Source organism: Melanerpes formicivorus, unplaced genomic scaffold (genome assembly GCF_026170545.1).
Source record: "Melanerpes formicivorus ecotype bairdi unplaced genomic scaffold, bMelFor1.0.p_v2 SCAF_87, whole genome shotgun sequence".
Lineage (NCBI taxonomy): Eukaryota > Metazoa > Chordata > Aves > Piciformes > Picidae > Melanerpes > Melanerpes formicivorus.
The window spans coordinates 829560-856131 of record NW_027142439.1 but is presented as its reverse complement, the minus strand read 5'-3'; the positions used below and the strand labels follow the sequence as shown (position 1 = coordinate 856131).

Sequence of the window (26572 nt, the reverse complement as noted above, 5' to 3'; positions counted from 1 at the left end):
CCCCCCCAGGGCTGAGCCGGGTACTGCAGGCGCCCAGAGCCATCGCCAGCTGGGTCTTTGACACAGCCACGCGTGGAAACGCCACTTGCTTTCAGGATCATCTACTCCACCTGCACACTGAAGACATGCTTTTTATTCTTATGTTTCGACAGAACTCCCTGCATGTCAGTCTGCAGCCTTTGTCATTCGGCACCACGGGGCAGAGACTCGCCCCCGTGCCTGCCTCACTGCGGGCTGCAGAGCCCCAGATTTTGGGCTTTCCCCACATCAGATGTCCACATCCGCTCCATCTCCTCCGTGGCCCTGCATTTCTGCCGTTAGGTTCACACTCTGTGGTTAGGTCCACATTCTGTGTGCACACTGTGGCTGTCAATGGCTCCAGGTCCCAGTGGAGGCCAGTGACAAGCAGAGTCCCTCAGGGATCAGTCCTGGGACCAGGCTTGTTCAACATCTCTGTGGGTGCCATGGACAGTGGCACTGAGTGCACCCTCAGCAGGTTTGCTGATGGCACCAAGCTGTGTGGTGCAGCAGACAGCTGGAGGGAAGGGAGGCCATCCAGAGGGAGCTGGGCAGGCTGGAGAGGTGGGCACAAGCCAACCTCAGGAGGTTCAACAAGAGCAAGGGCAGGGTCCTGCAGCTGGGTGGAGGCAATCCCAGGCACAAATGCAGGCTGGGCAGGGACTGGCTGGAAAGCAGCCCTGAGGAGAGAGCCTTGGGGGTGCTGGGGGAGGAGAAGCTCACCAGGAGCTCTCAGTGTGCACTTGCAGCCCACAAAGCCAACCAGAGCCTGGGCTGCATCAGGAGAAGTGTGGCCAGCAGGGCAAGGGAGGTGATTCTCCCCCTCTGCTCAGCCCTGCTGAGACCCCACCTGGAGTCCTGCCTCCAGTTCTGGAGCCCCTATTGCAAGAGGGATGTGGAGGTGCTGGAAGGTGTCCAGAGCAGGGCCAGGAGGATGAGCAGAGGGCTGGAGCACCTCTCCTGTGAGGACAGACTGAAGGAGTTGGGGCTGTTCAGTCTGGAGAAGAGAAGGCTCCCAGGTGAGCTCATTGTGGCCTTCCAGGATCTGAAGGGGGCTCCAGGAAGGCTGGGGAGGGACTGCTCAGGATCTCAGGGAGTGCTAGGACTAGGGGGAATGGAATGAAGCTGGAGGTGGGGAGATTGAGGCTGGAGGTGAGGAGGAAGTTCTTCCCCATGAGAGTGGTGAAGCCCTGGAATGGGTTGTGCAGGGAGGTGGTTGGGGCCCTGTCCCTGGAGGTGTTTAAGGCCAGGCTGGCTGAGGCTGTGGCCAGGCTGATGTAGTGTGGGGTGTCCCTGCCCATGGCAGGGGGGTTGGAACTAGATGATCCTTGTGGTCCCTTCCAACCCTGAATGAAACTATGAAACACTCGTGGCACTTCACGGAAGCTGTGCCTCCCTCAAGACAAAGCGTTCCGCCGCCTGCCACAGGTTGGTGGCCACGGGGCAGCGGCAGCCCTGGCCGCGCCATGGCCGCCCGAGAGACCGCCACAAAGCCCCGAGAAACCATCACCCCCCAGCCACCACGATGAGGCAGGGTTAAAAGGCAGCCCTAGCCCGCCAGCCCTCAGGATGCCGGTGGGGGTGGGGGTGAAGGTGTGTGGAAAAGCAGCCCGCTTATCCTTCTGCGGGGAGAACGCCCTCACATGCCCCCGCAGCCTACTGGCGGAACGGGCAGGGCGAGAAGCCAGGCTCTGCCGCGCTCCGTCCCGCCTGCAACGGCCTGTGCCATTCCCTGCAAGTAGAAGGGGGAAAAGAACGCAAGCGGCAGCGCAGCCCCAGCCACCTCGGTGCCCTGCGACCACCCTCCCCCCCTTCTCCCACCCGCGGGGTGGCGCCGTCCTGCCGCCACGCGCGGGGCCCCGGGGCGCGGGAGCGCTGGGCGGGCAGCAAAGCGCGGCTCCCCTTCCCGCCTGTCCTTCCGCCCCGTGCGGCCCCGCCCCGGCCGCCATGTTGTGGCGGCGGAAGCGGCGGCGAGAGCGCGGGTAGCGGCCGCGGCGCACGGAGCATGCACGGCGCGAAGCAGCGGCCCGCGGGCGCGCACCCTGCCCAGTGGGTGCTCATTGCACCAGGTAACCCCGCGGGGCTTCGAGGCGGGACAGGCTCTGCCGCAGCGCCAATCCTGCGTGCTCCACCGCGCCCCGCTGGCTGGCTCTGGCGGCAGCCGCCCGCAGCGCGGCGGGGCCGGGCGCCGCTGGGGCAGGAGGCCGCTGCCGTCCGCCGAGGGCTGAGCGGAGCGCTGGGCTGCCTTGCGCAGCCAGGCCCAGCCCTGGTGTGCTGAGGACGTTCCGAGACACAGCCTTTACACAAGGCCCAGGAGAGTGCCACCCCTCCCCCCAGCTCCTGTCCAGGACCCCTGGCTGCCTTCGTTCCCTGAGCCTCAGCTTTACAACAGATTGTTTGGGAAGCTTCAATTCTGAGCCAGAGTGAGATCTCGGCTCTTCGTCTCTGGAGGCTCAGGAGGCACAGCTCCACGTGGCAGCTCCTCAGATGCAGTCACAGTATCATCGCAGTGTAACTTAGGTTGGAAAGGACCTCGAGGATCACCGAGTCTGTGCAAGGCTTTAAACCACTGCAGGCTTAGTTCCTCACTGCAGGCTTTAGTTTCTCACTGCAGGCTTTAGTTTCTCACTGCAGGCTTTAGTTCCTCACTGCAGGCTTTAGTTTCTCATCTCATTTAGCGCTGAACAAATGGGAAGATGCCTTTTCCTCTTGAGATTTATTTCTGCCTAGTACCAGGTCTTAGACTTTTACAGCTCACCAAAGGATTTCTTTGCTAGGGAGGGTATGTAGAGCAGGCTGTGCTCAGACTGCAGGACACTGAGGAAGGAGGCATGCTGTAACTGCTTTTGTTTTCCAGTTTGGTTTCCTAAGGAAATGCAACCAAAGCAATGTCCTGTGAGCCAGCTTTGTACTGTGTGACCTGTCCTGCCTGAGCCTGTCCTGCCAGGGGCTTGGACTAGTGTGGGGTGTCCCTGCCCATGGCAGGGGGGTTGGAACTGGATGATCCTTGTGGTCCCTTCCAACCTTGACTGATGCTGTGACACTATGACTGGATGTTCTCTGGAGGTCCCTTCCAACCCCTAGGGGCTTATTTCCTGCCCTACACAAAAGTTTTGGGTGTTAATTTCAACCAAACCTGAGAGTAAAGGGAGGAGCTCTTTGGAGTCGTTTTAGGGGCTTTGTGTCTGTGATGATGGTGTAAGGAGTGCTGTAAATGCCACAGCAAGAGCTTGGTTCAGCAAAGGCTGAAAAGAAAGCAGCAACTCATTCTTGAGACATGCATCCCTAAGAATCCAGGATCCTCTGGCTACATGAAGAACAGAACCAACTGCTATGGCTTTGCTGATTCCTTGCCTCCTCTGGCTTTAACTTTTTAGTTCCACCCTTTGGTATCTGACCTGCTTGCTGCCTGAGAAAGGGATTTATGAGTGAGGAGTTCCTTTAATATTAACTCTGCAGACTGGGATTTAAAGGTCCTGCCTGACCAACCTGATCTCCATCCATGCCCAGGTGACTGCCTGGTGGATGTGGGGCAGGCTGTGGATGTGGTCTGCCTGGACTTCAGCAAGGCCTTTGACACCATCCCCCACAGCAAACTCCTGGCCAAGCTCTCAGCCCCTGGCTGGGACAGCAGCTCTCTGAGCTGGGTTAGGAACTGGCTGGAGGCTGAGCCCAGAGAGTGGTGGTGAATGGTGCCACAGCCAGCTGGCAGCCAGGCACCAGTGGTGTGCCCCAGGGATCAGTGCTGGGCCCTGTGCTCTTTAACATCTTCATTGATGATCTGGATGAGGGCATTGAGTCCATCAGCAGTAAATTTGCTGATGACACCAAGCTGGGGGCAGGAGTTGATCTGCTGGAGGGGAGAGAGGCTCTGCAGAGGGACCTGGACAGGCTGGGCAGATGGGCAGAGTCCAAGGGCAGGAGATTGAACACATCCAAGTGCCAGGTGCTGCACATTGGCCACAACAACCCCAAGCAGAGCTACAGGCTGGGGTCAGAGAGGCTGAGAGCAGCCAGGCAGAGAGGGACCTGGGGGTGCTGGTTGATGGTAGGCTGAACATGAGCCTGCAGTGTGCCCAGGCACCCAGGAGGGCCAATGGCATCCTGGCCTGCATCAGGAAGAGTGTGGCCAGCAGGAGCAGGGAGGTCATTCTGCCCCTGGACACTGCACTGGTTAGGCCACACCTTGAGTCCTGTGTCCAGTTCTGGGCCCCTCAGTTTAGGAAGGAGGTTGAGTTGCTGGAAGGTGTCCAGAGAAGGGCAACAAAGTTGGTGAGGGGTTTGGAACACAGCCCTGTGAGGAGAGGCTGAGGGAGCTGGGGTTGCTTAGCCTGGAGAAGAGGAGGCTCAGGGGAGACCTTCTTGCTCTCTGCAACTCCCTGAAGGGAGGTTGTAGCCAGGTGGGAGTTGGTCTCTTCTCCCAGGCAGCCAGCACCAGAACAAGAGGACACAGTCTCAGGCTGTGCCAGGGGAGGTTTAGGCTGGAGGTTAGGAAGAAGTTCTACACAGAGAGAGTGATTGCCCGTTGGAATGGGCTGCCTGGGGAGGTGGTGGAGTCACCATCCCTGGAGGTGTTCAGGAGGAGACTTGCTGGGGTGCTTGGTGCCATGGGTTAGTTGTTTAGGTGGTGTTGGATGATAGGTTGGACACTATGATCTTGAAGGTCTCTTCCAACCTGGTTTATTCTATTCTAAAGCTGAATCTTGCCTGAGATGTCTGCCTGTGCTAACAGATGCCCATACTGTGCAAATATTTACAAACATGCTTAACTTATGCATGAGTAGTTGGTTCTGTGCAGTGAGTTACATTCTTCAGCAAGTGCTTGCAGGATTGGAGCCAGAGCTTGTAACTTCCCCAGAGCCAGTTTGCATTACCCATTGTGCCAGCACAGCTCTGACACCATTCATGTGGTACTCCAGACCTGCAAGGAAGTTTGTTAAAGCCTCAGCAGAATCTCAAAGCATGTAGTGACTTGAAGAAAAAAAGGGGCTAGTAATTTCAGAACTCCACAGCTGAGGAGGCTTGCTGGTCACAGGTCAGAAATGATCCTTTGAAGTTAACACATATATAGATATTGAAAGTTTTCCATGTCTTAGCTGCTTTGCTGAATGGATCTCAGTCTCACAGAATCACCAACGTTGGAAGAGACCTCAAAGATCATCCAGTCCAAGCTGTCACCACAGACCTCATGACTAAACCATGACACCAAGTGCCACATCCAGTCCCCTCTTGAACACCTCCAGGGATGGGGACTCCACCACCTCCCTGGGCAACACATTCCAATGACAAATGACTCGCTCAGTGAAGAACTTTCTCCTCACCACCAGCCTAAACCTCCCCTGGCACAGCTTGAGACTGTGTCCTCTTGTTCTGGTGCTGGTTGCCTGGGAGAAGAGACCAACCCCCACCTGGCTACAACCTCCCTTCAAGGAGTTGTAGAGGGCAATGAGGTCTCCCCTGAGCCTCCTCCAGGCTAAGCAGCCCCAGCTCCCTCAGCCTCTCCTCACAGGGCTGTGCTCAAGGCCTCTCCCCAGCCTTGTTGCCCTTCTCTGGACACCTTCAAGTCTCTCAATGTCCTTCTTAAACTGAGGGGCCCAGAACTGGACACAGGACTCAAGGTGTGGCCTAACCAATGCAGAGTCCAGGGGCACAATGACCTCCCTGCTCTTGCTGGCCACACTATTCCTGATGGAGGCCAGGATGCCCTTGGCCCTCCTGGCCCCCTGGGCACACTGCTGGCTCATGTTTAGGCAGCTGTCAATCAGCACCCCCAGGTCCCTCTCTGTTTGGCTGCTCTCAGCCACTCTGACCCCAGCCTGTGCTCAGCAGTGGTCAGGCCACACCTTGAGTCCTGTGTCCAGTTCTGGGCTCCTCAGGTTAGGAAAGATGTTGAGATGCTGGAAGGTGTCCAGAGAAGGGCAACAAAGCTGGGGAGGGGTCTGGAGCACAGCCCTGTGAGGAGAGGCTGAGGGAGCTGGGGTTGCTTAGCCTGGGGAAGAGGAGGCTCATGGATGTAAATAGTCCAGAGAGAAAATGAACAAAGAGGGAGAGGGCGGATGGAGGGTGTGATGGTGTGGAAGGAGGTCAGGAGGGCAGACATCGATCGTGTGGGCAGAAGTGGAGCTGTGCAGGCTGGACTCCAAACAGAGTCAGTTCTTTGGGTAGTTTCTTCAGTTGCAGATACCCAGTGCTGTGGGTATACAGGCACCAGATTTGGCCTAGAGCAGACTCAGCTCTGCACTAACAGTTTATTAGTTCAATGCTGTGCCATGTTAACATCTCTCTGCTGTTCCCAGGCCTAGCTTTGCAGCGCAGCTGCTTTCAGATCGCGTCTGAGCTAATAAGTCCTGATGGACCCAGTCTGGCTCGGAGCAGATCCACTTGGGTGTTTTTGTGCTGTGCTCCATGTTCCAGGGGTTTTATTAGCTTGGCTGAAAATCTGAATCTGAGCTGACTTTGTGCCGGGTGGTTGATGCTGATCGTTAAGAAGTCCTCTCTGGGCTGGAGTTCTGGAGGAGTCTTGGTGCAGAGACCCCAAAGTGCTAATAGGTCCAGAAGGAGCCACGTGAGCCTCGGCAGTGGGTGGCCGGGGTTCAGCTTGGGCTTTGCTGCAGTTCTTAGAGTGGAAGGATAATTGGGAAGGCAGTTGGATCCCTGGGATGTTATGTTCCCTGTGTATCTGAGCCCCTCTCTACCCTTGAGAATGTAGAGTATCCATTACTCTGGAGCCCCTATTGCAAGAGGGATCTGGAGGTGCTGGAAGGTGTCCAGAGAAGGGCCAGGAGGATGAGCAGAGGGCTGGAGCACCTCTCCTGTGAGGACAGACTGAAGGAGTTGGGGCTGTTCAGTCTGGAGAAGAGAAGGCTCCCAGGTGACCTCATTGTGGCCTTCCAGTATCTGAAGGGGGCTCCAGGAAGGCTGGGGAGGGACTGCTCAGGATCTCAGGCTCTAGGACTAGGGGGAATGGAATGAAGCTGGAGGTGGGGAGATTGAGGCTGGAGGGGAGGAGGAAGTTCTTCCCCAGGAGAGTGGTGAAGCCCTGGAATGGGTTGTCCAGGGAGGTGGTTGGGGCCCTGTCCCTGGAGGTGTTTAAGGCCAGGCTGGCTGAGGCTGTGGCCAGGCTGATATAGTGTGGGGTGTCCCTGCCCATGGCAGGGGGGTTGGAACTGGCTGATCCTTGTGGTCCCTTCCCACCCTGACTGATACTATGATACTGTGATACAGGCTTCCTGTGTTTCTGACCTGGCTACTGAACAGGTACAAGGGAAGAGAAGTAGCTCCTGGGGATTGAAACATGCCCATCTCACAGCTAGAAAGTTGCTGGTTCTGTGCTTTAGCAGAGGACATTCTGCCTCTGCTTCTGGGTGTTCCTGTGGAGTTGTTTAAATCTCACCACCTGAAGCAGTGAGACCTTTCTGTTCTTCTTACATGCACAGAGCACCTTTCTTCTTGCTTTGTGAGTTGGGCCCATGAGACTCCCCTCTGCAGTGTTTTCTCTGAGAATCACAAGAGCTAGAGATTGTTTTAGAGACACAAAGATAACACTGAGCCCCCCATCTGACTGTAAGATGCTCAGGGCAGGGCTCTGGAAATACTCAGCTAAACACTGCAGCAAAGTCACACTGTGTGTGATACAGATCTGAGCTGGGCTCTGCAGAACAAACATTCTTATGTCATGGCTGCAAAGTGGGCCTGCCAGTAGCAGCCACCCTCACACTAGCTGCTTAGCAGGATGGGTGTGAGGGGCAGTCTCTTTTCAGGGCACCTCTCCAGGCATAGGTGTTGTGTCGGGACTGTAGCTATTCATATCCTTCCCAGGTTTTAGCAAGCAGGTCAGGAATTGAAGGCAGTTTTCTCTGTCTAGTGTTCAGCTCTATGCCTCAAGTTAAGACTGCTGTGTTTAATTTGTGCTGCATTTGTAAGAGGAAAAGAAGTCAGAGGTGAGCTGCAGCCTGAAAATTATTTTCAAGCTTTCTTTTTCTCAGCTAGACAAGTTGAGCTGACTGCATTTTCCACCACCCCCCCCCCAGTCCTCTGTTTTCTTAGACAGTAAATCGATGAGCTTTTGATTGTTTTTTGTAAGAACTGCCATGTGAGTAGCACTGGGAGGGGTGCAGAGGGGGAGGGAAGTTTAACAATCTTCTTATTTTTAGGTATTGCTGATTTAAAAATAACAGGAGCAGTTTCACAGTAGACTTGGCAGGATGGCTGAGCAGGTCTCATGCATGCCAGAAGTCAGATGGAGGCAGAAATAAATGGACTGTGATGCCAAACCATAGGGCATCAGCACACAGGAAATGAATCCTTCCTTCTTTCAGATGAGAATAAGGAACTTCTTGTCTCCATGCAACAAAAGAGGAAGTAGTTGATTCAAAAGATTTGGGGTCATATTCATAGTATAGTCTCATAGAATCAGTCAGGGTTGGAAGGGACCACAAGGATCATCTAGTTCCAACCCCCCTGCCATGGGCAGGGACACCCCACACTACATCAGCCTGGCCAGAGCCTCAGCCAGCCTGGGCTTAAACACCTCCAGGGACAGGGCCCCAACCACCTCCCTGCACAACCCATTCCAGGGCTTCACCACTCTCATGGGGAAGAACTTCCTCCTCACCTCCAGCCTCAATCTCCCCACCTCCAGCTTCATTCCACTCCCCCTAGTCCTATCACTCCCTGATACTGAGAGAAGATGCCATAGCAAAAGCAGCTGTGGAGTGCTTGATGCACAGAATACAATCTTTAAATAGTAAAAGGCTTTAAACTATGGAATGGGCAGGGTGAGTTGGTTGGTTGGTTGGTTGGTTGGTTGGTTGGTTGGTTGGTTGGTTGGTTGGTTGCTACTCTCATGCCTTGCACTGAACACTTCCATAGAATAAACCAAACCAGGTTGGAAGAGACCTTCAAGATCATCATGTCCAACCCATCAACCAATCCAACCCACCCAAACAGCTAACCCATGGCACCAAGCACCCCAGCAAGTCTCCTCCTGAACACCCCCAGTGATGGTGACTCCACCACCTCCCCAGGCAGCCCATCCCAATGGGCAATCACTCTTCCTAACCTCCAGCCTGAACCTCCCCTGGCGCAGCCTGAGGCTGTGGCGCAGCCTGAGACTGTATCATTCTACTCAGTATTTAGAAAACCCAGTTCAATTTCTCTGCTATAAAGTAGACCACATTGCTGGGCTGTTAAGGAGCTCGATTCAGCAGCTGTAATGAATGTGAAAATTGAGTAGGATACCTGAACATTAATATTTCCACCCAGCTCAGATAAAGGCCCTGGAACCAACGTGTACAATAAGCAGAGATGAATGTTGTTCAACGTCTGACCCAAAGCATTAGGAGGATTACATAAAATATGTGCACATATTTATATACCTTTTTAATAAGGTGAATGAGAATAGCCTTATTTTAGAAGCATGCACTCCCTGGCCATATTTTACTTAACTTCCCCCTCAACTGGCATTTCCCTCTCCTGACCAAAGCCTTTTGCCTGCAGGTAATTTGCACCGTTTCTTATGTGTCGCCTCTTAAAAGGCACACTGAGCTCAACTGTGTATAAAGCAGATAGAGCTGGCAAGCTAAGGAGCCAGAAGGAAGCATAGCACATAAAATAACTAAGAAGTGATGTTTTAATGTGTAACACCATCTCCTACTCCTGCTTTCTGCCATCTGGCATGGAAGAGACCAACCTATGCCAACTTAGGCCTCTCTGCACGTTGGAATAGGGCTGATTCAGGCAGTAACACAGCTGCACCAGTGCTGACCCTATAAATATTGGGAAGTCTGAAGTTTTTATCCTTTCCAGTGATAACCTGTTCCTGAACTTTCCATGACTGACCTCTCCTTCATTTGGCTAAAACCTCTGCAAGGTCTGTCTAGTGTCTAGAGTTGAGCAAGAGATGAATTAGTACCGTCCACCTCTGCCAGTGAGTCCATGAACACGTGTTTTGGCCCAGGAAGTTAACTGTGCCAGCATGAGGGGAAGCCAAAAGATGCTCTCAGGCACAAATCTTAATGTTGAGCTGTATTGCATCAGAGTATGATGAGGCAAAAGACCACTCAAACCACCTTAGTATTTCCATGTAACTTCCTGCTCAAGCTAGAGAGCAGTCCCATTTTTAGATGCTGTGTTTTATTACACGGTTTTTCAGGTGGAGTGGGAGCCAGAAAAACTTTTAAGGGGTGTAAATTGTGTCACATGAAATGTGATTTCCTTGGGGCACCAACTAATAAGTGCTATGCTCACCAAACTGATAGCTGTTCCATCTTTTACAACAGGCACGGCACAAGGCCCCTCTCTCATGCTAGTAGTAGGTACAATAAAGGAGAGGGTAAGGTGGTGAGATAACCTTGGATTAAGGTAACTGAGTAACAGCTAAGAAGAAATTTCCCCAAACCAAGTGCCTTCAAGTGCAGAGCCATATTTTATGTGTAAGCACCTGCAGAAAAAGCTGTTTGCAGAGGTAAATCGAGCCCTGCTCCGTTCAGTACTCCCCTGAGGGTATCATGAGCCAAAGAAGTGCTGATGTAGTCCTGTGGCTCATCCCTTGCTTTCTCACCTCTATAAAGTCACATACAATCTAGTTTTCTGCTAAGTTTACACTAGTCCAATACCCCAGTGTCATATATAGAGTAGGTTGTATTCTGTGCCATCTGCTCCTGCCATGGATGCTGTCCCTGTGCTCCAGTGATCATGTAACCATATGGTGCCTACAGCTTTCTCATCCAGGTGAAAATCAGTGCTGCTTTCTTCTGTGCCTCCTTATGTCTCAGCTGGATCAGTGAACTGAGCTGATGTGCTGTGTGGCCACAGGATTGCCAGTTTTGATGGAAAGAAAGCAGCAGAGATCTGCAACAAGTAGGGGGTCAGAGTTGGGGGACCTCAGAACTGCACATTTCAATGGCTTTGGTCATTTGAAACCATTTGTGAAGCTATCTTCAGTCTGTGCACACCAGAATGAATCCATTATGCTAACAGTGAGTTACCTTGTGACTGAAAAGTCATAGGATAGAATCATAGAAGCAACAAGGTTGGAAAAGACCTCAAAGATCATCAAGTCCAACCTGTCACCCAACACCTCATGACTACTAGACCATGACACTGAGTGCCACATCCAATCCCCTCTTGAACACCTTGTCAGAAGTTTGGGAGGTATGAAGTACTGAGGGGACACAGTCTCAAGATGCTCCAGGGGGAGTTCAGGCTCGAGGGGAGGAGAAAGTTCTTCACTGAGAGAGTCATTCGTCATTGGAATGTGCTGCCCAGGGAGGTGGTGGAGTCCCCATCCCTGGAGGTGTTCAAGAGGGGATTGGATGTGGCACTTGGTGCTGTGGTTTAGTCATGAGGTCTGTGGTGACAGGTTGGATTTGATTCTGGGCCCCTCAGTTTAGGAAGGAGGTTGACTTGCTGGAAGGTGTCCAGAGAAGGGCAACAAACTTGGTGAGGGGCTTGGAACACAACCCTGTGAGGAGAGGCTGAGGGAGCTGGGGTTGCTTAGCCTGGAGAAGAGGAGACTCAGGGGGGACCTTATTGCTCTCTACAACTCCCTGAAGGGAGGTTGTAAACAGGCAGAGGTTGGTCTCTTCTCCCAGGCAACCATCACCAGAACAAGAGGACACAGTCTCAGGCTGCACCAGGGGAGGTTTAGGCTGGAGGTCAGGAGGAAGATTTACACGGAGAGAGTGATTGCCCATTGGAATGGGCTGCCTGGGGAGGTGGTGGAGTCACCATCCCTGGAGGTGTTCAGGAGGAGACTTGCTGGGGTGCTTGGTGCCATGGGTTAGTTGATTAGGTGGTGTTGGATGATAGGTTGGACACGATGATCTTGAAGGTCTCTTCCAACCTGGTCTGGTCTGGTCTGGTCTATTCTATTCTATTCTATTCTGTTCTGTTCTATTCTATTCTAATCTATTCTATTCTGTTCTATTTTGTCTTTGGGTCTCTTCCAACCTTGGTGGTAGTGTGAGACTGTGGTACTGTGACACTGGATTTATTAATTTTCACTGGGTGCTGGTTTTTTTCCAGGACAGAGGATGCAGGCAGTGAATTAAACCCCATTCACTTCAGGCTTGACAGGTTCTAAAACTAACATAAATGAAGTAGTTATTAAAACCTGACATACCTGCCCCCTTGGGTTGTGTAGTTTAAAGCCTGCCATGAAATGCCCTTTTAATGGGCTCCCGCATAATGTCTGCATCCCCCACACCTTTCACGCATGGCTGGAAGTCAAGGAGGGAATGGAAAAGGCTTGTGTAGCTGAGGTAGAGTTTAATATCTGTTTCTAAATGAAATCTTTACATTTCCAGACCTCCAAATCCTCCTGGGGCTGGCGGGGCGGTGGCGGGAGGGGAATCGGTGCTCCCGGAGGGCTTCTGCCCCTTACACAACTGACAGATAGTTACAGCTCTGCTGCCTGCTTGGCTGACAGCTCTCTGCATGGGAATGCCATGGAACCTGATACTAGGGCTGTTAAGTAGAGTGCTCTGGAAGGCTTTGGGGGTTTCTTTTTTAAAGGTGAGTCATCCATAACAATTTCATAGATCTTGGTGGGAGTTTTATGTTCTTTTTCCAGTTTATTCATGGTGCTGTGCAAGCTGGCAGGGTTTGTGCAGTGGGCTGCCTGGGGAGGTGGGGGAGTCACCATCACTGGAGGTGTGCAGGAGGAGACTTGATGGGGTGCTTGGTGCCATGGGTTAGCTGTTTAGGTGGTGTTGGATGATAGGTTGGGCACGATGATCTTGACGGTCTCTTCCAGCCTGGTCCGGTCCTATCCTATCCTATCCTATCCTATCCTATCCTATCCTGTCCTACCCTATCCTATCCTATCCTATCCTATCCTATCCTATCCTGTCCTACCCTATCCTATCCTATCCTATCCTATCCTATCCTATCCTATCCTATCCTATCCTATCCTATCCTATCCTATCCTATCCTATCCTATCCTACCCTACCCTACCCTACCCTATCCTATCCTATCCCATTCTATATCTGTGTGTTGTGGAAGAAATCACTGCCAGAAATCCCCTGACAGCCAGTTCATTTTCACTTAGTGCTGTTTATGTGTTTTATAGAATTTGCCTGGCCATATGTCTGAACCTGCACAGAATCTGATAGGCTTTTTTCCTCTGCTGTAATGGAAAGCTTTGTTGAAGCTTTTATAGGTTCTTTAACTCTGCTTCAGAGTTCTGAGGTTCCACGTAGACTTCAGTGCAAGTGATGTATTTATCACTCATATTTTCAGATGGATTTTGTGTGATTTGGTTAGTAGTGAATGAAGAGCAGACTGTAACTTAAGCAAAGTAGACATACTTATCAGCCCAGTATTGGCATTGAATTGTCCTGCGCTGTGCTCACCTCAGAACTTCCTCCTCTGCTATAGCTGTAGCAGTACTGCACCTGGATTCATTATGCATTGCTGAAGACAGCTGTACATGCAATGGAGTGAAAGACATATGGAATGGAATGGGATGGCATGGCATGGCATGGCATGGCATGGCATGGCATGGCATGGCATGGAATGGAATGGAATGGAATGGAATAGAATAGAATAGAATAGAATAGAATAGAATAGAATAGAATAGAATAGAATAGAATAGAATAGAATAGAATAGAATAGAATAGAATAGAATAATAGTATCATAGTATCAGTCAGGGTGGGAAGGGACCACAAGGATCAGCTAGTTCCAACCCCCCTGCCATGGGCAGGGACACCCCACACTACATCAGCCTGGCCACAGCCTCATCCAGCCTGGGCTTAAACACCTCCAGGGATGGGGCCTCAACCATCTCCCTGCACAACCCATTCCAGGGCTTCACCACTCTCATGGGGAAGAACTTCCTCCTCACCTCCAGCCTGAATAATAAAATAATAGAATAGAATTAACTAGCTTGAAAAACCCCTTCAAGATCATCCAGTCCAACCTATCACCCAGCACTGTCTAATCAACTCAGCCATGGCACCAAGTGCCTCATCCAGGCTCTTCCTAAACGCCTCCAGTGATGGTGACTCCACCACCTCCCTGGGCAGCACATCCCTATGGCCAATCTCTCTTGCTGGGAAGAATTTCTTCCTAACATCCAGCCTAAACCTCCCCTGGCACAGCTTGAAACTGTGTCCTCTTGTTCTGGTGCTGGTTGCCTGGGAGAAGAGACCAACCCCACCTGGCTACAACCTCCCTTCAGCTAGTATTTGCAGGAAATTATAAAGGTGGGTTTAGGCTTTAAGTGGATTCAACTGCCTCCTGGAAGTGCCAGTCATGTCTTCCTGGCAGTTTAGAGAGTGGCTTGCTGCTTGAGATGCCTCCTTGGGATTAATTGAGCCCTTCTGTGCCCATTCTTTTTGTATCCTTGGAGTGACTGTTGTGCCAGGAGCATAGCATGCTGTAGTGGCACATCTGCTGGTGAGCTGAACTGTGCTCATTGTGTGTAACTTGCAGCTTAGCAGCTGCAAGACAGTTGATAAAAAGTACAGTATTTAGTCAGAAAGGTCCTTATCTCTCTGAGTTGTTTTTCTTGTAGATGAGCAAGCTCAGGGCTGAGCTGTGGAAACTGTTGCAGTAAGCATAGTGGCAATCCCCTGATGTTTTGCTTTAGAATTTAACCAAAACCCCCTCTTCCTATAATGTCTGTTTTGTCTGCTTGCTTTCTTTAAGATTATTTCTTATCTGGAGGTGAATCTTTAAAAAACAAATTAAAAACAAATGAGAGAGCCCAGTTTGACTCAGATTGGCTAGAAAAATTGCTACAGTCCTGCTCTTTAAAAAGCCTTTATTTATTTTGCTGTAAGAGATCCTTGCCCAAATGCAAGGACTGATAAATGTAATGACATTAAAGAAATCCAATTACCTTGCCTGGCTGAAGGCCAGAACACACACAAGCTAGATTGGGACATCTAACTTCAAAAATCCCTTGCTCAGCATTTTCCTAGCCATGAAGTGTTTAAATTCAGATAAATGGAGCCTTCTTCACCTCTAAACCAGCAGAGCCTTCTTCACCTCTAAACCAACAGAGCCTTCTTCACCTCTAAACCAGCAGAGCCTTCTTCACCTCTAAACCAACAGAGCCTTCTTCACCTCTAAACCAACAGAGCCTTCTTCACCTCTAAACCAGCAGAGCCTTCTTCACCTCTAAACCAGCAGAGCCTTCTTCACCTCTAAACCAACAGAATGGCTGAGAGCGGCCAGACAGAGAGGGACCTGGGGGTGCTGGTCGATGGTAGGCTGAACATGAGCCTGCAGTGTGCCCAGGCAGCCAAGAGGGCCAATGGCATCCTGGCCTGCATCAGGAAGAGTGTGGCCAGCAGGAGCAGGGAGGTCATTCTGCCCCTGTACACTGCACTGGTTAGGCCACACCTTGAGTCCTGTGTCCAGTTCTGGGCTCCTCAGTTTAGGAAGGAGGTTGAGTTGCTGGAAGGTGTCCAGAGAAGGGCAACGAAGTTGGTGAAGGGTTTGGAACACAGCCCTGTGAGGAGAGGCTGAGGGAGCTGGGGTTGCTTAGCCTGGAGAAGAGGAGGCTCAGGGGTGACCTTATTGCTGTCTACAACTCCCTGAAGGGAGGTTGTAGACAGGCAGAGGTTGGTCTCTTCTCCCAGGCAGCCAGCACCAGAACAAGAGGACACAGTCTCAGGCTGCACCAGGGGAGGTTCAGGCTGGAGGTTAGGAGGAAGTTCTACACAGAGAGAGTGATTGCCCATTGGAATGGGCTGCCTGTGGAGGTGGTGGAGTCACCATCCCTGGAGGTGTTCAGGAGGAGACTTGATGGGGTGCTTGGTGCCATGGGTTAGTTGTTTAGGTGGTGTTGGTTGATAGGTTGGACACGATAATTTTGAAGGTCTCTTCCAACCTGGTCTATCCTATCCTATCCTATCCTATCCTATCCTATCCTATCCTATCCTATCCTATCCTATCCTATCCTATCCTATCCTATCCTATCCTATCCTATCCTATCCTATCCTAAATGTGAAGCTTGCCTTTGCCAGGACAAGTGTAGCTCCCCAGCCCTGTGTGTTCATGTAGCAGCGCATGAAGCAAGTCTGGCTAGTGAGTGTGGAGCTCTTCCCTTAAAACCCTTCACCTTAGATTGAAACATTCTAAAGCCTTTTTGAAGTCACCTGAAGACTCAGCTGAAAATTCAGGGTAAGAAAAGTACTCTGAATTCTCTGCCCCACTCTGAGCCCCATCCTCCAGCACCTTCTCACAAAGCACACTTGCTTAACACAGCCCAGATTAGATCTTTCTCTGGGGAGTCTGTGTTTGGGACACAACTGCATGACCATGAGTGACTGTGAAGGATGAGGATTGTTTGGGGCTATTTATTTTTTGCCACTGAGGTTCCAGTAAACAGCCTGTGAGAAGCCCACCTGTTCTTTCCAGATGTGTGGGGGGCAGGCTTTCAGCCAGAGTGAAGAGCAGCTATTTTGGTCAGATCCTACTTCCCTGTTTTCCATAGAAAAGAACTGTGCTATCTCCTTCTCTGCATACCTGCTGGGTGCTACTGACAGAGGAAGGACAAGGTGGCACTTCTGTTTCTTCCAACAGAAGAACAGCTCTGCAAGCTGCTTCTGCTGCTCTTCCCTGCTTTCCTCAGCAGCACCATAATGCAAAAGTCAGCCTGATCCCTCTCACTCCATTCTCTGAGGTCTGGATGCTGCTTATGTATGTGAAATGCTTTAGTAGTTTTCCTTGCTCTGATGAATGCCTGTGTGGAAGGAATTGGGACAGAACTGGCAGTGTGCAAGCTAAGAAGGATGATGCTGTCATGGTGCTCTTCACTCAGCTGGGGGAAGTTGTTTTCACAAATAAAAGTTAGACTTTGTCTACAAAGAGAGCTTGCCTAGAGCACAATTAACTGAGGAGCCTTATAGATGGGCTTTTCCAGGCTTGAATCAGCAGCCTGGTGGGAACTGTTGCCTTTCTGGTTTGGTTTGTTGGGTTTCAAAAGCAAATCACAGAGAAATCATGCTCTTGTGTCAGCCTTCTTGTCTTCTATGCATGGAAGCAGCAAAAAGAGAAACAACTGTCAGAGGGTTAAGCCAGAGGTGCTGTGTTCCTTCAGCTTCTTTTTCCTGTGGGAAGCATTGAGTGCACTCAGGATGATCAATGACAGCCAAACAAGTGTGCATGTTGTTTAGAGGAGTAACACCCACTCAGAAAATCCCTGCCCCCTGTTCCTGCATATGAGGACCACTGTGCCACAAGTACTTCACACTCCCAGCTTTTTAATGTCCACATGATAGCTTTCCTAACTTAGCAAAGCCTTCTCCTTGGCGTTATGACTAATCAGGGCAACAGTTCATCTTGCTTAACTGAGATGTCCTGGTATCATAGTATCAGTCAGGGTTGGAAGGGACCACAAGGATCATCTAGTTCCAACCCCCCTGCCATGGGCAGGAACACCCCACACTACATCAGCCTGGCCAGAGCCTCATCCAGCCTGGGCTTAAACACCTCCAGGGACAGGGCCCCAACCACCTCCCTGGACAACCCATTCCAGGGCTTCACCACTCTCCTGGGGAAGAACTTCCTCCTCACCTCCAGCCTCAATCTCCCCACCTCCAGCTTCATTCCATTCCCCCTAGTCCTAGCACTCCCTGAGATCCTGAGCAGTCCCTCCCCAGCCTTCTTGTACTTCAGATCCTGGAAGGCCACAATGAGGTCACCTGGGAGCCTTCTCTTCTCCAGACTGAACAGCCCCAACTCCTTCAGTCTGTCCTCACAGGAGAGGTGCTCCAGCCCTCTGCTCATCCTCCTGGCCCTGCTCTGGACACCTTCCAGCACCTCCAGATCCCTCTTGCCATAGGGGCTCCAGAACTGGAGGCAGTACTGCAGGTGGGGTCTCCCCAGAGCTGAGCAGAGGGGGAGGATCACCTCCCTTGCCCTGCTGGCCACACTTCTCCTGATGCAGCCCAGGCTCTGCTTGGCTTTCTGGGCTGCAAGTGCACACTGAGAGCTCCTGGTGAGCTTCTCCTCCCCCAGCACCCCCAAGTCTCTCCTCAGGGCTGCTTGCCAAACTTGCCAAACTTGCCTGAGGCTTTCTAGAGGGAAGTGGGTTTTGAAATATAAATCATCCCAACCTTATCTTTTCTGTGCAGAGAGGGAGTGCCAGGCAGTCTGAAATCATCATTTAGGTTCCTTGATCAGACTGGATGAATTTGGGCTGAGACATAAATTTGAGGCAGAAGATACTTGAGTTTTCAACTCCTGTCAATCCTGTTGATTCTAGGTGTCCTGAAGAAGCATTGCAGAGCATGACTTGCTTCTCAGTTTACAAGTTCATAACTTTTTCCTCTCCCCCTACAGAGGCTGCTACCGACCTGCCTAAACCACCTGCGAGCGAACCTTTGTTCACCAAGCTGCGCAACCCAAGCACAGGCAAGTTGTGGGACTGTGACCTGCCCCTGTCAGTGTTCTGCTGCATTCCCTCCACCTCCAGAGTAGTCATATCTTTCAAGCTGAGTTAACCATGATAGTCTAAGTCCTAGCATGCCAGAGATCCTGCTGCTGGTGCCAGATAGGTAGTGCTCTGCATTTAGGACTTGTGTGATTTTAATTGGTCAGACTGTTCACTGGACAGGGATACTGGCAGCACAAGAAAGGAGTGGCAGTTAAGTGCTGGGTTTAAGTGCATTGGTGTTGGGTGTTGAGCCTGGGCTTTCTTCTAGTTCACATCCAGGCTTCATGGCATTCAACTTGTGCTGTAAAACAATTAGTTATACTTACCAAGCTTTTGGAGTCTCTTTACTTAGAATAAATAAACCTTTATTTAGAATAAACCAAACCAGGTTGGAAGAGACCTTCAAGATCATTGTGTCCAACCCATCAACCAATCCAACCCACCCAAACAGCTAACCCATGGCACCAAGCACCCCATCAAGTCTCCTCCTCAACACCTTCAATGACGGCAATTCCACCACCTCCCCAGGCAGCCCATTCCAATGGGCAATCACTCTCTCTGTGTAGAACTTCCTCCTAACCTCCAACCTAAACCTCCCCTGGTGCAGCCTGAGACTGTGTTCTCTTGTTCTGGTACTGGTTTCCTGGGAGAAGAGACCAACCTCTGCCTGTCTACAACCTCCGTTCAGGGTGTTGGAGACAGCAATAAGGTCTCCCCTGAGTCTCCTCTTCTCCAGGCTAAGCAACCCCAGCTCCCTCAGCCTCTCCTCACAGGCCTGTGTTCCAAACCCCTCCCCAGCTTTGTTGCCCTTCTCTGGACACCTTCCAGCAACTCAACCTCCTTCCTAAACTGAGGGGCCCAGAACTGGACACAGGACTCGAGGTGTGGCCTAACCAGTGCAGTGTATAGGGGCAGAATGACCTCCCTGCTCCTGCTGGCCACACTCTTCCTGATGCAGGCCAGGATGCCATTGGCCCTCTTGGCTGCCTGGGCACACTGCAGGCTCATGTTCAGCCTACCATCAACCAGCACCCCCAGGTCCCTCTCTGCCTGGCTGCTCTCAGCCACTCTGAGCCCAGCCTGTAGCACTGCCTGGGGTTGCTGTGGCCAATGTGCAGAACCTGGCACTTGGCTGTGTTCAATCTCCTGCCCTTGGCCTCTGCCCTTTGTTGGGGTTACCATGTTTTGTTTGAAAAATGTCCATGCTGTGGGGTTTTGTTTTGTTTTTTCTTTTTCTTACTAAATTTGTTTTCTATAGATTTGTTTTCTACAGATTTGATTTCCATAGATAGGTTTTGCTTTGAAATTCATCCCTCATGCTTCCCTCCCTGCAGAGGGACCTTGACCGACTGGACAGATGGGTAGAGTCCAACAGGATGGCATTCAACAAGTCCAAGTGCCAGGGGCTGCACTTTGGCCACAGCAACCCCAGGCAGAGCTACAGGCTGGGGTCAGAGTGGCTGAGAGCAGCCAGGCAGAGAGGGACCTGGAGGTGCTGGTTGATGGTAGGCTGAACATGAGCCTGCAGTGTGCCCAGGCAGCCAGGAGGGCCAATGGCATCCTGGCCTGCATTAGGAATAGTGTGGCCAGCAGGAGCAGGGAGGTCATTGTGCCCCTGGACTCTGCATTGGTTAGGCCGCACCTTGAGTCCTGTGTCCAGTTCTGGGCTCCTCAGTTTAAGGACATTGAGAGACTTGAAGGTGTCCAGAGAAGGGCAACAAGGCTGGGGAGAGGCCTTGAGCACAGCCCTGTGAGGAGAGGCTGAGGGAGCTGGGGTTGCTTAGCCTGGAGAAGAGGAGGCTCAGGGGAGACCTTCTTGCTCTCTCCAACTCCCTGAAGGGAGGTTGTAGCCAGGTGGGGGTTGGTCTCTTCTCCCAGGCAGCCAGCACCAGAACAAGAGGACACAGTCTCAGGCTGTGCCAGGGGAGGTTTAGGCTGGAGGTGAGGAGAAAGTTCTTCACTGAGAGAGTCATTCATCATTGGAATGTGCTGCCCAGGGAGGTGGTGGAGTCCCCATCCCTGGAGGTGTTCAAGAGGGGATTGGATGTGGTACTTGGTGCCATGGTCTAGCCATGAGGTCTGTGGTGACAGCTTGGACTGGATGATCTTTGATGTCTCTTCCAGCCTTGGTGATCCTGTGATATGTGTTTGTAACCCAAGTCTCCAGGTATCCTTTAATGTCACAACACAGCCAAGCTTTCCAGTTTGCTGTGCTCTCAGGAGTGCAGCTGGTGCTTGCCTTCCTGGGGCAGGAGAGATCTGTTTACCTCATAGAATCTGAGGCCTGGGGAGAGGTTTCTGGGGAAAACCCAAAGTACAATGATTGCTTGGGTGTGTTCCCTAAGAATTTACAGCAGCTTATTTATAGAGCTGCAGAAACTTGCAGTTATGTAGCCCATTATGAGGTCTGAAAGTGGAAGAACTGAGAACACCCTATTAATGTATTTTCCTTCCATGTGAGTCTAGCAGATGAATTGTTGATGCCAGGCACCATATAAATATGCAGTGAAGGACTCAGCACATTAGAGAATTCACACCAAGCACTGTATTCAATAAAAGCATGCATGGTCCTTTTTATAGACAGGTGAAAAGGACAGAATCCCTCTCCCTCACAAAGGCTATACAGTAGAGTTCAGCTGGCAGTGTGCAGTACCACAAGAAGCCTTTTTCCCAGTGCTGAGCTGAAGGAAGGGGAACAACCACACCATAACACTTGAGCAACTGGCTGGAGTGGTAGAGCTGTGAGCAGGTCTGCCTCGGTTCCTTGTCCATCCCCTCACACTTTCTGTCTAAGGACACTGTGGGGACCCTGGGGTGACTATCCTTTAAGCACATCCATTGAGGAGCCGGAGTTTGGCAATAGGAATGGGCCTTCTGTGCCCAAGATTCTGTGCCTCAACACTGCATTTGTCCAAGGTGCTCGCTGGTGGGAGTTTTATGTTGTTGAATGAGCACTTCTGTGAGTAGCTTGGCATCTGGTGCTTACCAAAACAGGGTGCAGACCCTTGCTGAGTAGCACACAGTAATGGTTGAGACCTCTGCTGCCCCTCTACAATCTACACACCCCTCCCTTCCCAAATGGAAAGTAATCAGAGGACTGAAGTTGCATCCTGAGATGAGGTTAAAAATCTGGTCAACCATTTGGATAAAGGGGAAGGAATGGATTATCAGTGATCCTAGGGAAGAGATGGGTCTGCCCATCTTACCTGCCCTGCCTCTGCTCACAAGCCAACCTCAGGAGGTTCAACAAGACCAAGGGCAGGGTCCTGCAGCTGGGTGGAGGCAATCCCAGGCACAAATGCAGGCTGGGCAGGGACTGGCTGGAAAGCAGCCCTGAGAAGAGAGCCTTGGGGGTGCTGGGGGAGGAGAAGCTCACCAGGAGCTCTCAGTGTGCACTTGCAGCCCGCAAAGCCAATCAGATCCTGGGCTGCATCAGGAGAAGTGTGGCCAGCAGGGCAAGGGAGGTGATTCTCCCCCTCTGCTCAGCTCTGCTGAGACCCCACCTGGAGTCCTGCCTCCAGTGCTGGAGCCTCTATTGCAAGAGGGATGTGGAGGTGCTGGAAGGTGTCCAGAGCAGGGCCAGGAGGATGAGCAGAGGGCTGGAGCACCTCTCCTGTGAGGACAGACTGAAGGAGTTGGGGCTGTTGAGTCTGGAGAAGAGAAGGCTCCCAGGTGACCTCATTGTGGCCTTCCAGTATCTGAAGGGGGCTCCAGGAAGGCTGGGGAGGGACTGCTCAGGATCTCAGGGAGTGCTAGGACTAGGGGGAATGGAATGAAGCTGGAGGTGGGGAGATTGAGGCTGGAGGTGAGGAGGAAGTTCTTCCCCATGAGAGTGGTGAAGCCCTGGAATGGGTTGTGCAGGGAGGTGGTTGGGGCCCTGTCCCTGGAGGTGTTTAAGGCCAGGCTGGCTGAGGCTGTGGCCAGGCTGATGTAGTGTGGGGTGTCCCTGCCCATGGCAGGGGGGTTGGAACTGGATGATCCTTGTGGTCCCTTCCAACCCTGACTGGTAATGTGATACTATGATACTATGCTCCTAGGGACCTCTGCAGCCTGAGCACCTGGTTATCCTGGTTATGCAGGACTGCCATCTTGTAGTTGCTCTTGTCCCTTGAGGATGGATCCCTAACCAAGACAGGCACAGCTCAGCCCAGGCTCAGCTGACCCAACTTTAGTGGCCCCTTTTTGAGTTCTGGCAGCTTCCCAGTTTAGGTGTGGGAAGTGGCAATCCTGTTTCCAGCATACTCATTACCCTTTCCTTGTAGCCCAGAAATACTGCTGGGAAATGGCAGACCTCTGCTGCAGGGCGGCCTGAAACCAGGCTTCCCTTTCCAAATGAGCAGGATTGTGATGGGCACTTCAAAGCAAATCCTCTAGCTTCCTCCTTCATCTTGTTTGTCTACCCACACTGAACCATTTGCAATCCATTTGGATGTGCCAAAGAACATGATTTGACATTAGCACTTGAAGGTTTGAAACTTTTGTCCCCCTCAGCCAGAGCCTGGCATCTTGGAGACAAACAGGACAGAAAGAGCAGGATTCTTCTTGTTCTCCACCTTCCCCCTTCACTGCACACAAGAGCTGATTTCTTGAGTGATTTTGATTTGGGTTTTGATCAAAGGCTTTGTGCTGTAAGATGAACTATTCACACATCCCATGTCTTGGTTCAAATTCAGTTTGCTTTGCAGAGCTGGGGGATGAACATCTGCAGGTAATAGTTTTCTGTGTCTGAGCCTCCTTTGTAGTGAGCTTATGTGGAGTGTGTGTATGTTTGTGTGTCTGTGTGGATATAAGGCACAGTCTTCAGATGTGCTGGGTATTCTTTGGAGCTTTGTGGAAGCTTACAAACACAAACCAGATTTCTTTCCAACAGGGGAAGCCACCCTTTACTTGTTCAGCAGTGGTGCACAGCAGCTGTTTGAAGTAAAAGCTTTTCATGAGGAATATCGCTCCTGGTTTATAGGTCAGACTGTTCAACAAGGTGAGTAATGTAATGTATCCTTCCCCCAGCTGTAAATAACCTTCATGCTCAGCCCTCCCCTCTCTTTGCTAGTAAATGTACAGGTGTTCTGCCTAGTTGTTGGAGGCATGCTCCATCACATCCCCACCTTCTGACACGCTCGTTTGCCATCTGGATTTAACCAGGGCTGGGGGCTTTGTGGTCTCTCCTTAAAAGGCTGCCTTTGGCAGTCTCAATTAGACAGATGTTCATTTGTCTTTGAGGGGCAGGGAGGGGAGTAATTCAGTTGTATTTGAACTGAAACTTAGCTTGCCTTGTCAATCAGACCAGCAAGTCCTCAGTGTAAGTAAAGTATGTGTTATCCTGTCAGAGGGAGAAAAGGGCTAGAAGGCTGTAGCTAGCTAGGCAGAGTGATGTGTTGGCACCCTAAGCATTGGAATGCTTGCTTTTAGTCACTTCTGTAGTCACAGAATCACAGAATGTTTAGGGCTTGAAAGCTCATCCAGTCCAACCCCCCTGCCAGAGCAGGGTCACCTACACCAGATCACACAGGAACACATCCAGGTGGGCTTTGGATATCTCCAGAGAGGGAGACTCCACAAGCCCCCTGGGCAGCCTGTGGCAGCATTCTGCCACCCTCACAGGGAAAACATGTTTCCTCATCTTCCCATGGAACCTCCTCTGCCTCACCTCCCACCCACTGCCCCTTGTCCTGTCCCTGGGCATCCCCCAGCAGAGCCTGGCTCCAGCCTCTCAGCACTCACCCTGCACATGTCTATAAACATTCATGAGGTCACCTTCAGCCTCCTCCTCTCCAAACTAAAGAGCCCCAGCTCCCTCAGCCTCTCCTTGTAAGGAAGATGTTCCACTCCTTTAATCATTTTTGTGGCTCTTGTGCTGGACTCTTCCAAGCAGTTCTCTGAGGTCCTTCTTGACCTGAGGGGCCCAGAACTGGACAAAGTATTCCAATGCACCAGGGCAGAGTAGAGGGGGAGGAGAACATCTCTTGACCTACTAACTGTAGTCCCCTGTGTGAGTGCTGGGACATCAGGGTGGGCCTGCTCTCTGAGTATTCAGTGTTTTGCCTGAAGTGAGCTCATCTGTACCTTCCCAGTCATTCTCTGCTCCAAGCTCACTCTTCTGAAAATGAGGAGAAAACTTAACCTCACTGCTTGTGACAGCTCTCAATAAGGATGTCATTGGGGTGGTGTTGCTCTCCTGGCATACCTATAGACCCAGCACTAAGTATTGATTCAGAATGTGGAGATACACTTATTTTGTCTCTTTCAGCTGGAAAAAAAGACCCCTTTATTGTCCTCAATAAAAGCAACTCCACCAGATACCTGCATTCTTAAATAGCAATGTCCCAAAGTGTGTCTTTAACTTTTAAACATCCTCTGCAGGTGCAACAGCAGTGCAAGCAGTGTGCCTGTGAGCTTGTCCTTGCTCCATCTGGGGGTGAGCCAGAACACCAGGTCTGCTCCCAAGAATGTCAGCATTGTACTCTCCCATTCCATTCTAACCTGTGTTTTGCCTTAAGGAATCATCACCTCAGTTTGCTGTTAAAGGTAGAGGGTGGGAGGGGGAAAGGTGTTCCTGAATATTAGAGCTGCTGCATCTGTGAAGTGGTCAGGGGAGGAGCACCACAGAAAAACTGTGTGTGCAGTTAAAGCAAATTCCTTGGTTATCTGCAGAGGAGGGCAGAGGTCTTTATGCACTTACAGTCTCATTGTATCACTCAGGGTTGGAAAGGGACCACAAGGATCATCTAGTTCCAGCCCCCCTGCCATGGCCAGGGACACCCCACACTACATCAGCCTGGCCACAGCCTCATCCAGCCTGGCCTTAAACACCTCCAGGGACAGGGCCCCAACCACCTCCCTGCACAACCCATTCCAGGGCTTCACCACTCTCATGGGGAAGAACTTCCTCCTCACCTCCAGCCTCAATCTCCCCACCTCCAGCTTCATTCCATTCCCCCTAGTCCTAGCACTCCCTGAGATCCTGAGCAGTCCCTCCCCAGCCTTCCTGTAGCCCCCTTCAGATCCTGGAAGGCCACAATGAGGTCACCTGGGAGCCTTCTCTTCTCCAGACTGAACAGCCCCTTGCTTGTAAGTAATCCTGATGCTTGCTTTGCCTCACACAGTGCATCCCGTTTGTAACACTGCTGTTAGATTGGGCATCAGCTTTGTCCAAACCAGGGCCTTCCCACCCCATCTTTTGTTAGTCTTAGGGCCCTCTGTTGTTACCTTAATCCTGTGATTTAAAACAAACACACCCTACAGGAAGGCTGGGGAGGGACTGCTCAGGATCTCAGGGAGTGCTAGGACTAGGGGCAATGGAATGAAGCTGGAGGTGGGGAGATTGAGGCTGGAGGGGAGGAGGAAGTTCTTCCCCATGAGAGTGGTGAAGCCCTGGAATGGGTTGTCCAGGGAGGTGGTTGGGGCCCTGTCCCTGGAGGTGTTTAAGCCCAGGCTGGCTGAGGCTGTGGCCAGGCTGATGTAGTGTGGGGTGTCCCTGCCCATGGCAGGGGGGTTGGAACTGGATGATCCTTGTGGTCTCTTTCTACCCTGACTGATCCTATGAGACTATGATCTATTATTTTGCTCTATTGGGACACTGCATGCAGTCTCCCCTGACAGAAGGGGATGGGGGTCTGCATTAACTGCCTCTTGAAACTGGTTTTTTTGCACTGCCTACCTCTTCTGCCAGGAGGGTGTTGCCTTGTCCAGTGTATGAGATGAAGCATGCTGGATTGATCTGGTAGCCTGAAACAAGTCTCTGTTAGACCCAAATGTGCCAATAGAGGGCAGCTTCCATTTTCCTGCTCTTAGTGCAGTCCAGGGAAAGGCTAAACTAAGAGTGCTTGAAGCCAGCGGGCCTGCAGTGAGGCTTGCACTTCGGATTGAGAAGGGAGTTCTCTTGGTATCTTTAGAGTAAACCCACAAATACTGTGTTCCTGCTCCTCCTCTTAAAATATTGCTATACATACTGGAAAAACAAATCTCTTTTCTTGCCCATACTGGGGAAAAAAAGCCAATGTGTTGCACCTGTGGGTAGTGAGCTTGCTCTTCCCTCCCTGTCACCTAGATGGGCGCCTGCTGTTTGTCACACCAATGGATCCCTTATTCCTGATACTTCACTACCTCATCCAGGCAGACAAGGAGGTAAGCCTGCTTTATTTTTCCACTGGACAGCTTTATT

At 51.4% G+C, this 26572-nt stretch overlaps 1 protein-coding gene across 7 annotated transcripts in view; it reads left to right on the top strand.

The window, feature by feature from the left end:
• Positions 1–1945: 1945 nt before the first annotated feature.
• Positions 1946–26572, top strand: part of RNASEH2B (ribonuclease H2 subunit B) — a 58680-nt gene continuing 34053 nt past the window's right edge. For 5 of the 7 annotated variants that reach the window (XR_010990712.1, XM_068165321.1, XM_068165318.1 and 2 more), the window contains exons 1-4: positions 1952–2087; positions 18318–18389; positions 23282–23389; positions 26459–26535. Coding sequence is in view for 5 of the 7 variants with exons in the window: in XM_068165321.1 (XP_068021422.1) it covers positions 2024–2087; positions 18318–18389; positions 23282–23389; positions 26459–26535 (321 nt within the window). In the remaining 2 variants the exon portion in view is untranslated. Of the gene's footprint in view, positions 2088–18317; positions 18390–23281; positions 23390–26458; positions 26536–26572 lie in introns of all 7 variants that reach the window. The other 2 variants (XR_010990713.1, XM_068165322.1) reach the window with 2 other exon arrangements.